General features: G+C 45.8%; 1 protein-coding gene across 1 annotated transcript in view; it reads right to left on the bottom strand.

Moving 5' to 3' along the window:
• The window catches only part of LOC109868884 (E3 ubiquitin-protein ligase SH3RF3), an 82,295-nt gene that overhangs the window by 4,605 nt on the left and 64,179 nt on the right, over positions 1-13,511 (bottom strand). The window contains exons 6-8 of the mRNA XM_031798391.1: positions 13,110-13,315; positions 10,440-10,774; positions 9,024-9,355 (exon numbers count right to left, since the gene is read on the bottom strand). Of these exons, the coding sequence (XP_031654251.1) occupies positions 9,024-9,355; positions 10,440-10,774; positions 13,110-13,315 (873 nt within the window). The remainder of the gene's footprint in view (positions 1-9,023; positions 9,356-10,439; positions 10,775-13,109; positions 13,316-13,511) is intronic.

Here is a 13,511-nt window from a genome sequence, read left to right on the forward strand (position 1 = left end):
CTACATGTTTAACCTCTCCCTGGCAGAGTCTGTAATACCTACATGTTTAACCTCTCCCTGGCAGAGTCTGTAATACCTACATGTTTAACCTCTCCCTGGCAGAGTCTGTAATACCTACATGTTTAACCTCTCCCTGACCAAGTCTATAATACCTACATGTTTAAAACAGATCACCATAGTCCCTGTGCCCAAGAAAGCAAGGTAACCTGCCAAAATGATTACCGCCACGTAGAGCTCACGTTGGTAGCCATGAAGTGCTATGAAGAGGCTGATCATGGCTCACATCAACACCCTAATGCCAGGAACCCTAGACCCACTCTAACAGATCCGTTTACCACCCCAACAGATCCACAGATGACGCAATCTCAATCGTACTCCACACTGCCCTTTCCCACCTGGACAAGAGGAACACCTATGTGAATAATGATGTTCATTGACTTCAGCTCAGCCATCAACACCATAGTGCCCACAAAGCGCATCACTAAGCTAAGGACCCTGGGACTAAACAACTGCCTCTGTAACTGGATCCTGGTCTTCCTAACGGGCCGTCAGGTGGTAAGGGTAGGCAACAACATATCTGCAACGCTGATCCTCAACACAGAGGACCCTCAGGGGTGCGTGCTTAGTCCCCTCCTGTACTCCCTGTTCACCCACGACGACTCCAAAACCATCATTAAGTTTGCTGACGACACCACAGTGGTAGGCCTGATCACTGACAACGATGAGACAGACTAAAGAGAGGAGGTCAGAGACCTGGCAATGTGGTGACAGGACAACCACCTCTCTCTCAATGTGAGCAAGACAAAGGAGCTGATTGTGGACTATAGGAAAAGGAGGGCCGAACAGGCCTCCATTAACATAGATAGGGCTGTTGTGCAACAGGTCGAGAGCTTCAAGTTCCTCGATGTCCACACACAGTTGTGAAGAGGGCACGACAACGCCGCTTTCCCCTCAGGAGGCTGAAAACATTCATGGCTCTCAGATCCTCAAAACGTTCTACAGCTGCACCATTGGAGAGCATCTTGACTGGCTGCATCACCGCTTGATATGGCAACTGTTTGACATCAGACCGCAAGGTGCTACAGAGAGTAGTGAGTACGGCCCAGTACATCACTGGGGCCGAGCTCCCTGCCACCCAGGACCTCTACACCAGGCGGTGTCAGAGGAAGGCCCAAAAAATTGTCAAGGACTCCAGCCACCCGTCATAGACTGTTTGCACTGCTACCGCACGGCAAGCGTTAGCGATGCACCAAGTCTTGAAACAACAGGACCCTGAACAGCTTCTAGGGTGGCAGGTAGTCTAGCGGTTATGAGCATTGGGCCAGTAACTGAAAGTTCGCTGGTTCAAATCCCCAAGACAACTAGGTGAGAAATCTGTCAATGTGCCCTTGAGCAAGGCACTTAACCAAAATTGATCCAGGGTCGCCATCAATAATGGCTGATCCCTGGCTGTGACCCCACTCTCCGAGGGTGGCTCGGGAGAGTGGGATATGCAAAAAACTCATTTCCAATTCACATAATATATATATATATATAGTGCATTTGGAAAGTATTCAGACCCTTTCCACATTTTGTTACGTTACAACCTTATTCTAAAATTGATTAAATTAATTGTTTTCCTCATCAATCTACACACAATACCCCATAATGAAAAAGTGAAAACAGACGGAAGCTACTCTTCAGTAAAAGGCACATGACAGCCCGCTTGGAGTTAGCCAAAAAGCACCTAAAGGACTCTCAGACCCTGAGAAACAAGATTCTCTGGTCTGATGAAACCAAGATTGAACTCTTTGGCCTGAATGCCAAGTGTCACATCTGGAGGAAACCTGGAACCATCCCTACTGTGAAGCATGGTGGTGGCAGCATCATGCTGTGGGGATGTTTTTCAGCAGCAGGGACTGGGAGACAAGTCAGGATCCTTGATGAAAACCTGCTCCGGATTGCTCAGGACCTCAGACTGAGTCGAAGGTTCACCTTCCAACAGGACAATGACCCTAAGCACACAGCCAAGCCAAGACAGTGGCTTCGGGACAAGTCTCTGAATGTCCTTGAGTGGCCCAGCCAGAGCCTGGACTTGAACCCGATTGAACATCTCTGGAGAGACCTGAAAATAGCTGTGCAGCAGCGCTCTCCATCCAACCTCACAGAGCTTGAGAGCATCTGCAGAGAAGAATGGGAGAAACTCCCCAAATACAGGTGTGCCAAGCTTGAAGTGTCATACCCAACAAGAATCGAGGCTGTAATCGCTGCCAAAGGTGCTTCAACAAAGTACTAAGTAAAGGGTCTGAATACTTATGTAAATGTTATATTAACTTTTTTTTATTTGATCAATTTTCAAACATTTCTAAAAACCTGTCTTTCCTTTGTCAACAATGCAATCCATTCTCTAATAAGTCTGTAACCTAACAAAAATGTGGAAATCTGAATACTTTCCGAATGCACTCTATAGTACATGTATGAAATCGGACAAATGTAAGCAACCAGCTAATTATTATAATTACCCCCAAGCTATACGACTGCTAAATACAGTGAACAAAAATATAAACACAACATGTTAACACAACATAGCATGTAAAGTTTGTGTCTCATGAGCTGAAATAAAAGATCCCAGAAATTTTCCACACGCACAAAAAGCTTATTTCTGTCAAATATTGTGCACAAATTTGTTTACATCCCTTTACATCCCTTAGTGAGCATTTCTCTTTTGCCAATATAATACATCCACCTGACAGGTGTGGCATATCAAGAAACTGATTAAACAGCATGATCATTACACAGCTGAACCTTGTGCCGTGGACAAAAAAAGGCCACTCTAAAATGTGCAGTTTTGTTATACAGCACAATGCCACAGATGCGATTAGCATGCTGATTGCAGGAACGTTCACCAGAGATCGTTTAGAGAATTTGGCAGTACGTCCAACTGGCCTCACAACCGCAGACCATGTGTAACCACGCCAGCCCAGGACCTCCACATCCGACTTCGTCACTTGTGGGATCGTCTTGAGACCAGCCACCTGAACAGCTGATGAAACTGTGGATTTGCACAACCAAATAATTTCTGCACAAACTGTCAGGAACTGTCACAGGGAAGCTCATCTGCATGCGCATCATCTTCACCAGGGTCTTGAACTGACTACAGTTCGTCGACGTAACCGACTTCAGTGGGCAAATACTCACATTCGATGGCCACTGGCACGCTGGAGAAGTGTGTTCTTCATGGATGAATCCTGGTTTCAACTGTACCAGGCAGATGGCAGACAGTGTGTAAGGTGTCATGTGGGCGAGCGGGTTTCTGATGTCAACGTTGTGAACAGTGTGCCCCATGGTGGCGGTGGGATTATTGGTATGGGCAGGCATAAGCTACGGACAACAAACACAATTGCATTTTATCGATGGCAATTTGAATGCACAGAGATACCGTGACGAAATCCTGAGGCCCTTTGTTGTGCCATTCATCCGCCACCATCACCTCATGTTTCAGCATGATAATGCACGGCCCCATGTCGCAAGGATCCGTACACAATTCCTGGAAGCTGAAAATGTCCCAGTTCCTCCATGGCCTGCATACTCACCAGACATGTCACCCATTGAGCATGTTGGGATGCTCTGGATTGACATGTATGACAGCGTGTTCCAGTTCCTGCCAATATCCAGCAATTTTGCACAGCCATTGAAGAGGAGTGGGACAACATTCCACAGGCCCCATTCAACAGCCTGATCAACTCTATGTGAAGGAGATGTGTCACGCTGCATGAGGCAAATGGTGGCCACACCAGATACTGATTGGTTTTCTGATCCTCACCCCTACCTTTTTTTAAGGTATCTGTGACCAACAGATTAATATTTCTATTCCCAGTCAGCCTGATCAACTCTATGCAAAGGAGATATAAGGCAAATAGTGGCACACCAGATGCTGACTGGTTTTCTGATCCACTCCCTTACCTTTTAAAAAAAGGTATCTGTGAACAACAGATGCATATCTGTATACATATCTCAGATGCATATCTCCTGTTCCAAGAGGGCATAGCAGTCAGACGTCCTTTGTCCTAGTCTTGTTGTGTCCCGTGTATATATTTACATCTTTCTTTTTATATATTTTATTTTCCAAAAACTCAACTTCAAAACACTCTCCTGCAACCCGCCTCACCAATAAAAAAAAAAGAAGTATTATTTACCTCAAATCTGAAATCCACAATAGAAGCTAGCCAGAAGCTAACCAGAAGCTAATGGGGCGGCATGGTAGCCTAGTGGTTAGAGCGTTGGACTAGTAACCGGAAGGTTGCAAGTTCAAACCCCTGAGCTGACAAGGTATAAATCTGTTGTTCTGCCCCTGAACAGGCAGTTAACCCACTGTTCCTAGGCCGTCATTGAAAGTAAGAATTTGTTCTTAACTGACTTGCCTAGTAAAATAAATAAATAAATAACCAGAAGCTAGCCAGTTTACTGGCTAACGTTAGTAGTCAGCTAACCACGTTTTGTGGTCATCAGCTCGAAAAGCTATCGCCAGTTTTGTACAATGAGACTCAGACCAGAACATACAGAACCTATTTTTCTCTCCATATCCCCGGATTTCAACCACAAGCTCTGGACATTTACACCTGGATCTCGCAGTTAGCTAGCTGCTATCCGTGTGACTATTGGCTTACGTCGATCCCAGAGCAAACATAAATTATTCTGGAGCTAGCCAGCTGAAGAGTTCCATCAGCCACTCCTGGGCTACAATCACCTATCCGGACCCGTTTTACTGCCGATGCGGAGCCCCACCGGGCCTTCACAACTGGACTACCGACGTTATCTGCCCGAGGGAGTTATCCAACTGGCCCCTCCATCGTGACGTTACCTGAACGCCCATCTGCGGCCCGCTAATCGTTAGCTGTCTTATCGGCTGCTATCTGAATAGGTCTATTGGACAAATTTTCTTGAGTCACTATAACTATATCTATTTTGCCAATTGGATTGATCCACTCTACCACACGGAACCCCACTAATCTACCAACAGAAACGCACGAGGTGGCTAAAAACAGACCATCCTATGCTAGCTTGCTACCGATGGCCTGGATAGCTGTCTGAATCGCCGTTACCCCAACCAACCTCACTACTAACTGGACCCTTATGATCACTCAACTAAGCATGCAATATGTCTTGTCCATTGCTGTTCTGGTTAGTGTTTATTGGCTTATTTCACTGTAGAGCCTCTAGCCCTGCTCATTATACCTTATCCAACCTTTCAGTTCCACCAGCCACACATGCGATGACATCACCTGGTTTCAATTATGTTTCTAGAGACAATATCTCTCTCATCATCACTCAATACCTAGGTTTACCTCCACTGTATTCACATCCTACCATACCTTTGTCTGTACATTATACTTTGAACCTAATTTATCGCCCCCAGAAACCTCCTTTTACTCTCTGTTCCGAACGTTCTAGACGACCAATTCTCATAGCTTTTAGCCGTACCCTTATCCTACTCCTCCTCTTTTCCTCTGATGATGTAGAGATGAATCCAGGCCCTGCAGTGCCTAGCTCCACTCCTATTCCCCAGGCGCTCTCTTTTGATGACTTCTGTAACCGTAATAGCCTTGGTTTCATGCATGCAACATTAGAAGCCTGCTCCCTAAGTTTGTTTTATTCACTGCTTTAGCCAACCCGGATGGTCTGCCGTGTCTGAATCCTGGCTTAGGAAGACCATCAAAAATTCTGAAATCTCCATCCCTTACTACAACATTTTCAGACAAGACAGAACGGCAGAACGACAGAACTTTGCAATCTACTGCAAAGATAGGCTGCAGAGTTCTGTCCTACTATCCAGGTCTGTAAAAAATTACACCTCTCTAAAAACAAGTCTCTCACCGTTGCCGCCTGCTATAGACCACCCTCTGCCCCCAGCTGTGCTCTGGACACCATATGTGAACTGATTGCCCCCCATCTATCTTCAGAGCTCGTGCTGCTAGGCGACCTAAACTGGAAAATGCTTAACCCCCCAGCCATCCTACAATCTAAGCTTGCCCTCAATTGAGGATGCCCTCAATCTCACACAAATTATCAATGAACCTACCAGGTATCACCCCAAAGCCGGGCACCCTCATAGATATCATCCTAACCAACTTGCCCTCTAAATACACCTCTGCTGTTTTCAACCAAGATCTCAGTGATCACTGCCTCATTGCCTGCATCCGTAATGGGTCAGCGGTCAAATGACCTCCACTCATCACTGTCAAACGCTCCTTGAAACACTTCAGCGAGCAGGCCTTTCTAATCGACCTGGCCGGGGTATACTGGAAGGATATTGATCTCATCACGTCAGTAGAGGATGCCCGGTAATTTTTTTTAAATGCCTTCCTCACCATCTTAAATAAGCATGCCCATTCAAGAAATTTAGAACCAGGAACAGATATAGCCCTTGGTTCTCTCCAGACCTGACTGCCCTTAACCAACACAAAAACATCCTATGGCATTCTGCATTAGCATCGAACAGCCCCCAGTGATATGCACATTTTCAGGGAAGCTAGAAACCAATATACACAGTCAGTTAGAAAAGCCAAGGCTAGCTTTTTCAAGCAGAAATTTGCTTCCTGCAACACAAACTCAAAAATGTTCTGGGGCACTGTAAAGTCCATGGAGAATAAGAACACCTCCTCCCAGCTGCCCACTGCACTGAGGATAGGAAATACTGTCACCACCGATAAATCCACTATAATTGAGAATTTCAATAAGCATTTTTCTACGGCTGGCCATGCTTTCCACCTGGCTACTCCTACCCCGGTCAACAGCACTGCTACCCCCCACAGCAAATCGCCCAAGCCTTCCCCATTTCTCCTTCTCCCAAATCCGTTCAGCTGATGTTCTGAAAGAGCTGCAAAATCTGGACCCCTACAAATCAGCCGGGCTAGACAATCTGGACCCTTTCTTTCTAAAATTATCTGCCGAAATTGTTGCCACCCCTATTACTAGCCTGTTCAACCGCAGCTGCGGTCTTCCCCCTCTTCAAAGGGGGGGGACACTCACTTGACTCAAACTGCTACAGACCTATATCTATCCTACCATGCCTTTCTAAGGTCTTCGAAAGCCAAGTCAACAAACAAATTACCGACCATTTCGAATCCCACCATACCTTCTCCGCTATGCAATCTGGTTTCAGAGCTGGTCATGGGTGCACCTCAGCCATGCTCAAGGTCCTAAACGATATCTTAACCGCCATCGATAAGAAACATTACTGTGCAGCCGTATTCATTGATCTGGCCAAGGCTTTTGACTCTGTCAATCACCACATCCTCATCGGCAGACTCGACAGCCTTGGTTTCTTCAATGATTGCCTCACCTGGTTCACCAACTACTTCTCTGATAGAGTTCAGTGTGTCAAATCGGAGGGTCTGCTGTCCGGACCTCTGGCAGTTCTATGGGGGTGCCACAGGGTTCAATTCTTGGACCGACTCTCTTCTCTGTATACATCAATGATGTCGCTCTTGCTGCTGGTGAGTCTCTGATCCACCTCTACGCAGACGACACCATTCTATATACTCTGGCTCTTCTTTGGACACTGTGTTAACAGCCCTCCAGACGAGCTTCAATGCCATACAACTCTCCTTCCATGGACTCCAATTGCTCTTAAATACAAGTAAAACTAAATGCATGCTCTTCAACCAATCGCTTCCTGCACCTGCCCGCCCGTCCAACATCACTACTCTGGACGGTTCTGACTTAGAATATGTGGACAACTACAAATAACTCTGCTGGCAATGACTGGAACGAACTACAAAAATCTCTGAAACTGGAAACACTTATCTCCCTCACTAGCTTTAAACACCAGCTGCCAGAGCAGCTCACAGATTACTGCACCTGTACATAGCCCATCTATAATTTAGCCCAAAAAACTACCTCTCCCCCTACTGTATTTATTTATTTATTTATGCTCCTTTGCACCCAATTATTTCTATCTGTACTTTGCACATTCTTCCACTGTGAATCTACCATTCCAGTGTTTTACTTGCTATATTGTATTTACTTCATCACCATGGCCTTTTTTTGGCCTTTACCTCCCTTATCTCACCTCATTTGCTCACATTGTATATAGACTTATTTTTCTACTGTATTATTGACTGTTTGTTGATGTTTGTTTTACTCCATGTGTAACTCTGTGTTGTTGTATGTGTCAAACTGCTTTGGTTTATCTTGGCCAACTTGCCCAACTTGTTCTCAACTTGCCTACCTGGTTAAATGAAGGTGAAATAAAAAATTATTAAATAAATACCCAGTCATGTGAAACCCATATATTAGGGCCTCATACATTTATTTCAATTGACTGATTTGCTTATATGAACTGTAACTCAGTAACATTTTTGAAATGATTGCATGTTGCGTTTATATTTTTGTTCAGCATAGTTAGTTAAATAGTTAACCAATAGCTACCCGGAATATCTACATGTACCCTTTTTGCACTCTTTTCACATACACTGCTGTTACTGTTGATTATCTATCCTGTTACCTGTCACTTTATCCCTACCTATATGTACATCTACCTCAATTACCTTGTACCCCTGAACATCGACTCAGCTATATACATGTGGTACCAGTACTAAGTTATCGTTACTCATTGTGTATTTATTCCTTGTGTTATTATTATAATTATTTTTTGCATTGTTGGGAAGGGCCCGGTAGTAAGCATTTCACTGTTAGTCTACACCTGTTGTATACGAAGCATGTGACATAAAATTCTATCCGATTTTTTGACAAACACACATACACACACTAACACACGCACTCTACACGCACACATTGTAATGCTGTGGTATTGTGGATTTTATATTGTACATTTAACAGAGTAATAATGTAATAATGTATTGTGTTATTTATGATATATGGGGATCCTAATAAATACTACTCAATACTGTATATGTATACCTCTCTCTGAACAGGGTGTGTGTATGAGAGTGTGTGTAACCACAATACTGTATATGTATACCTCTCTCTGAACAGGGTGTGTGTATGAGAGTGTGTGTAACCACAATACTGTATATGTATACCTCTCTCTGGACAGGGGTTTGGGTTCAGGCCGGAGGGCCAGCAGTGCGTTTCCGGTACGGGGCGTCGGGGGCGACCGGGGGAAGTTGAGGTCGAGGGATCCTGACTTCCTGTGCAGAGGCTCTAACCCCATGGCCCCCACCATCTCACTCTCAATTGGACAAGACCCGGCACGCCCCTGAGCTTCCATAGGACAGGAACCAGAGCGGGTGTGATGTGGGAGGACGGCACCCGACAGGGGGAGGGTCGGGGGGGAGGACGGGGGAGAGCGAGATGACTTCTTCTTGGCCGCGGCTCCCGAGAGAAGCTTTAGCAGACCTCCTTTCTTCTCTTTCTGCGGACAGAGAGAATGAGACGGAGAAGAGAAGGGGATTATAAAATGATAAGTCTCTTCTTTTCACTCATCTACAGACTATCTGTTCTCTTTGTCTGACAGTATCACTCCTGGTCTCAGAGACAGTTATCTGGTGTCTACCTGATGTAATAATGGCACCTTCTGTTTGCCAGTACAGTATCTGAAATCTGAGTGTAGTTCTCTGACCTGCCACTAGAGAGCAGCACATATACAGAGCAGATAGTTTAGTTTCGATGTATGTGAGGTGGAACTTACTGTGTGTGTGTGTTTCTGTGTGTGTGTGTTTCTGTGTGTGTGTGTGTGTGTGTGTGTGAGTGAGTGTGTGTGTGTAATCATGTGCCTGTGTGCATGTTAGAGGTGATGGGTGAGCCAATTATCAGCGCATAATGAGTATGGAGGCGTCTGTGACGGCACAGCAGGACTCATAACACACGCAAAGACATCCGCGCACACACCACAAATCTCAAACTCCCTGACACACACAGCTCAATCAGGCAGCAAACTCCAACGCATAATAAGCCAATGCATGTGGGAAATAAAATGGTTAGGAAAGATAGGAGGCTTGATGCTATAAGACTAAATCATACTATAGATGATCTATCACAGCTCATAGCCAAAGAATGTTTATCGTGGTCGTTCCCTAGTCTATTTGTCTTAGTCTCTGCCCAGCTTCAGATTAAATCTTATTGCCACAAACTGTCTCATCTTGTGTCTGTGAAGCCAGATAGGCTCCTCTCTCACAGACATCTCTACCATCCATCATTGTCACCATGGACCCAGCTTTAATATACATATCAAGATGAAGACAGACACAGAGACAACCCTGTTACACTGGTAGTCTGCCTAGTTGTTGGAGGATTCTGCACCATGTCCAGGTGCAAGCAACTTCCCCCCCAACACCTTTTCCCCTAGCTATTCCTTTAATAATCCCTGTCTATATCCCGACTATGGCATCCTGTTGAAAGATTTTAAAGCAGTGTGATGTGGGAACCAGACTCAGTTGTGAACATGGAGCAAGGAGAGAGAGAGATGAGAGGACAGAAAGAGAGACAGCTAGACTCACCTTCTCTGGTTTTGGGGGGACTGCCCCCTGGGCGTTGCTGTGGGAGGGGCCAGGTGAGGGTGGCTGGAAAGGATTGGTTGATTCTCCATTGAGCAGGGCAGCACTGGCGTTGGGAGGGGTAAGGCAGGAGAGGGGAGAGGAACGGGGAAGGAGAGGGGAGGAGAGGCAGGAGAGGGGGCGCGAGGCAGGGGAGGAGAGGGGGGAAGGACCCGGGGACACCATGGACATTGGGCGAGCCGATTGGCCAGCGCAGCGCGAGGGGGAGGAGTTCTGATGTCGGAGAGGAGAGATGGCCGCTGTGGGACGCTCTGGGCTACTGGCGGGCGGGCTGTGGACTGAACAAACACATTACACACTATAACACACTCTTATATAGTATTACACAGTATCTTAATGTTACTAGACACCACCTGCATCCTGTTTCTGCTGTCATCAGAGCTGGCAGTTTGAACTCACATAGCCTACCTATGAAGATACTTTCTTTTGTAATGGATACCAGATGTGTTGATTTGTGTGAGTGAGAAAGAAAAAGAGAGAGAGAGAGAGGAGGTGGGGAGAGAGAGAGAGAGAGGAGGTGGGGGGAGAGAGAGAAAGTGGGGAGGTGGGGAGAGAGAGAGAGAGAGAGGGGGAGGTGGGGAGAGAGAGAGAGAGAGAGAGAGAGAGAGAGAGAGAGGTGGGGAGAAAGAGAGAGAGAGAGAGAGAGAGAGGAGGTGGGGAGAGAGAGAGAGAGAGAGAGGGGAGGTGGGGAGAGCGAGAGAGAGGGGAGGTGGGGAGAGAGAGAGAGAGAGGAGGTGGAGAGAGAGAGAGAGAGAGAGAGGTGGGGAGAGATTGAGTTCTGTGCTCTATTATTACGCCTCCACTAAACAACAGCAGTGATGTCACTGTGTGTGTGTGTGTGTGTGTGTGTGTGTGTGTGTGTGTGTGTGTGTGTGTGTGTGTGTGTGCGTGCGTGTTATTCTGGGAAGCGATTCCTCACTGTGCACTCATAAGGCTCCCAGGAGAAACTTTAAATACCATCATGTTCTCCGTGACGGAGAGAGGGAAGGAGGAAGCGAGAGGCCAGATATAAGAGAGATGGATAAAATGTACAGCACTAGAACCTGAATCATCTTTGTGTGTGAGTGTATGTACAGTACCAGTCAAAAGTTTGGACATACCTACTCATTCAAGGGTTTTTCTTTATTTGTACTATTTTCTACATTGTAAAATAATAGTGAAGACTTCAAAACTATGAAATAACACATATGGAATCATATAGTAAAAAGTTCATATATTTTATCATATATTTTATATTTGAGATTATTCAAAGTAGCCAGTCTTTGCCTTGATGACAGCTTTGCATACTCTTGCAATTCTCTCAACCAGCGTCACCTGGAATGCTTTTCCAGGTGAACAAATGATAGTCCCAAATGATAGTCCCACTAAGCACAAACTGGATGGGATGGCTTATCACTGCAGAATGCAATGGTAGCCATGCTGGTTATGTGTGCCTTGAATTCTAAATAAATCACAGACAGTGTCACCAGCAAAGCACTCCCGCACCACCTCTTAAACGCAAGTAAAACTAAATGCATGCTATTCAACCGATCACTGCCCGCACCTGCTTGCCCATCCAGCATCACTACTCTGGACGGCTCTGACTCTGCAGCAGAGGGAGGTAACTCTGGGTCTTCCTTTCCTGTGGCGGTCCTCATGAGTGCTAGTTTCATCATAGAGCTTCATAGTTTTTGCGACTGCACTTGAAGAAACTTTCAAAGTCCATTAAACTTTCCGGATTGACTGACCTTAATGTCTTAAAGTAATGATGGACTGTCATTTCTCTTTGCTTATTTGAGCTGTTCTTGCCATAATATGGACTTGGTCTTTTACCAAATAGGGCTGTCTATCAGGAATCAAGGTAAAGACCCAGATGTAGACACATCGAATTGACAATGGTTTAATATTTCAACAGGGGCAGGAAATAGACAGGTAAAGGCAGGCAGGGTTCAGTAAACCAGAGGTGGGGCAACGGTACCGGACGGCAGGCAGACTCAGGGTCAGGGGTAGGCAGAGTGGTCAGGCAGGCGGGTTCAGAGTCAGGACATGCAAGGGTCAAAAACCAGGAGGGTGAGAAAAAGAAAGACTGGGAAAAGCAGGAGCTGATAACAAAAACGCTGGTTGACTTGACAAACAAGACGAAATGGCAATAGACAAACAGAGAACACAGGTATAAATACACAGGGGATAATGGGGAAGATGGGTGACACCTGGAGGGGGGTGGAGACAATCACAAGGACAGAAGATAGTGTCACACCCTGATCTGTGACACTATCTTCTGCATCCCACCACTACCTTGTCACAACACAACTGATTGGCTCAAATGCATTAAGAAGGAAAGAAATTCCACAAATTAATTGAAATGCATTTCAGGTGACTACCTCATGAAGCTGGTTGAGAGAATGCCAAGAGTGTGCAAAGCTGTCATCAAGCCAAAGGGTGGCTACTTTGAAGAATATCCAATATAAAATATATTTTGATTTGAACACTTTTTTGGTTACTACACGATTCCATGTGTTATTTCATAGTTTTGAAGTCTTCACTATTATTCTAAAATAGTAAAAATAAAGAAAAAGCCTTGAATGAGTAGGTGTGCTCAAACTTTTGACTGGTATTGTATGTGCGTGTACTCACCCAGTTGCATGGCAGAGCGGGCCTGGTTAACTGTTTGTTGTCCAGAGCGAAGGCAGTTCTTCAGCTGAGCAGCGGCAGATTGTGGGGAGGAAGGGGGAGGTGAGGGACGAGAGGAGGAGGGGGAGGCTGCCTTACTCCCCTGTCCCGCCCCTCCCACCTGCCCTGAGAGACAGGAGTTCCGCGAACCACCCACCGCAAACGGAGCTCTGCAGAGAGAGAGAGAGAGAGAGAGAGAGAGAGAGAGAGAGAGAGAGAGAGAGGAGAGCCTGAATGGTTCCAATGAGTCCTGTAAGAATAGTGACCATGATGCCATTGACATCAGCTCTAGGATACTATCATCACCATAGCTGCTTATCGACTGCCTGTCACACAGAGCTATGCGTTTTAAATGGTGAGTGAGAG

The sequence above is a fragment of the Oncorhynchus kisutch genome, linkage group LG2, assembly GCF_002021735.2.
Source record: "Oncorhynchus kisutch isolate 150728-3 linkage group LG2, Okis_V2, whole genome shotgun sequence".
Classification (NCBI taxonomy): Eukaryota; Metazoa; Chordata; class Actinopteri; order Salmoniformes; family Salmonidae; genus Oncorhynchus; species Oncorhynchus kisutch.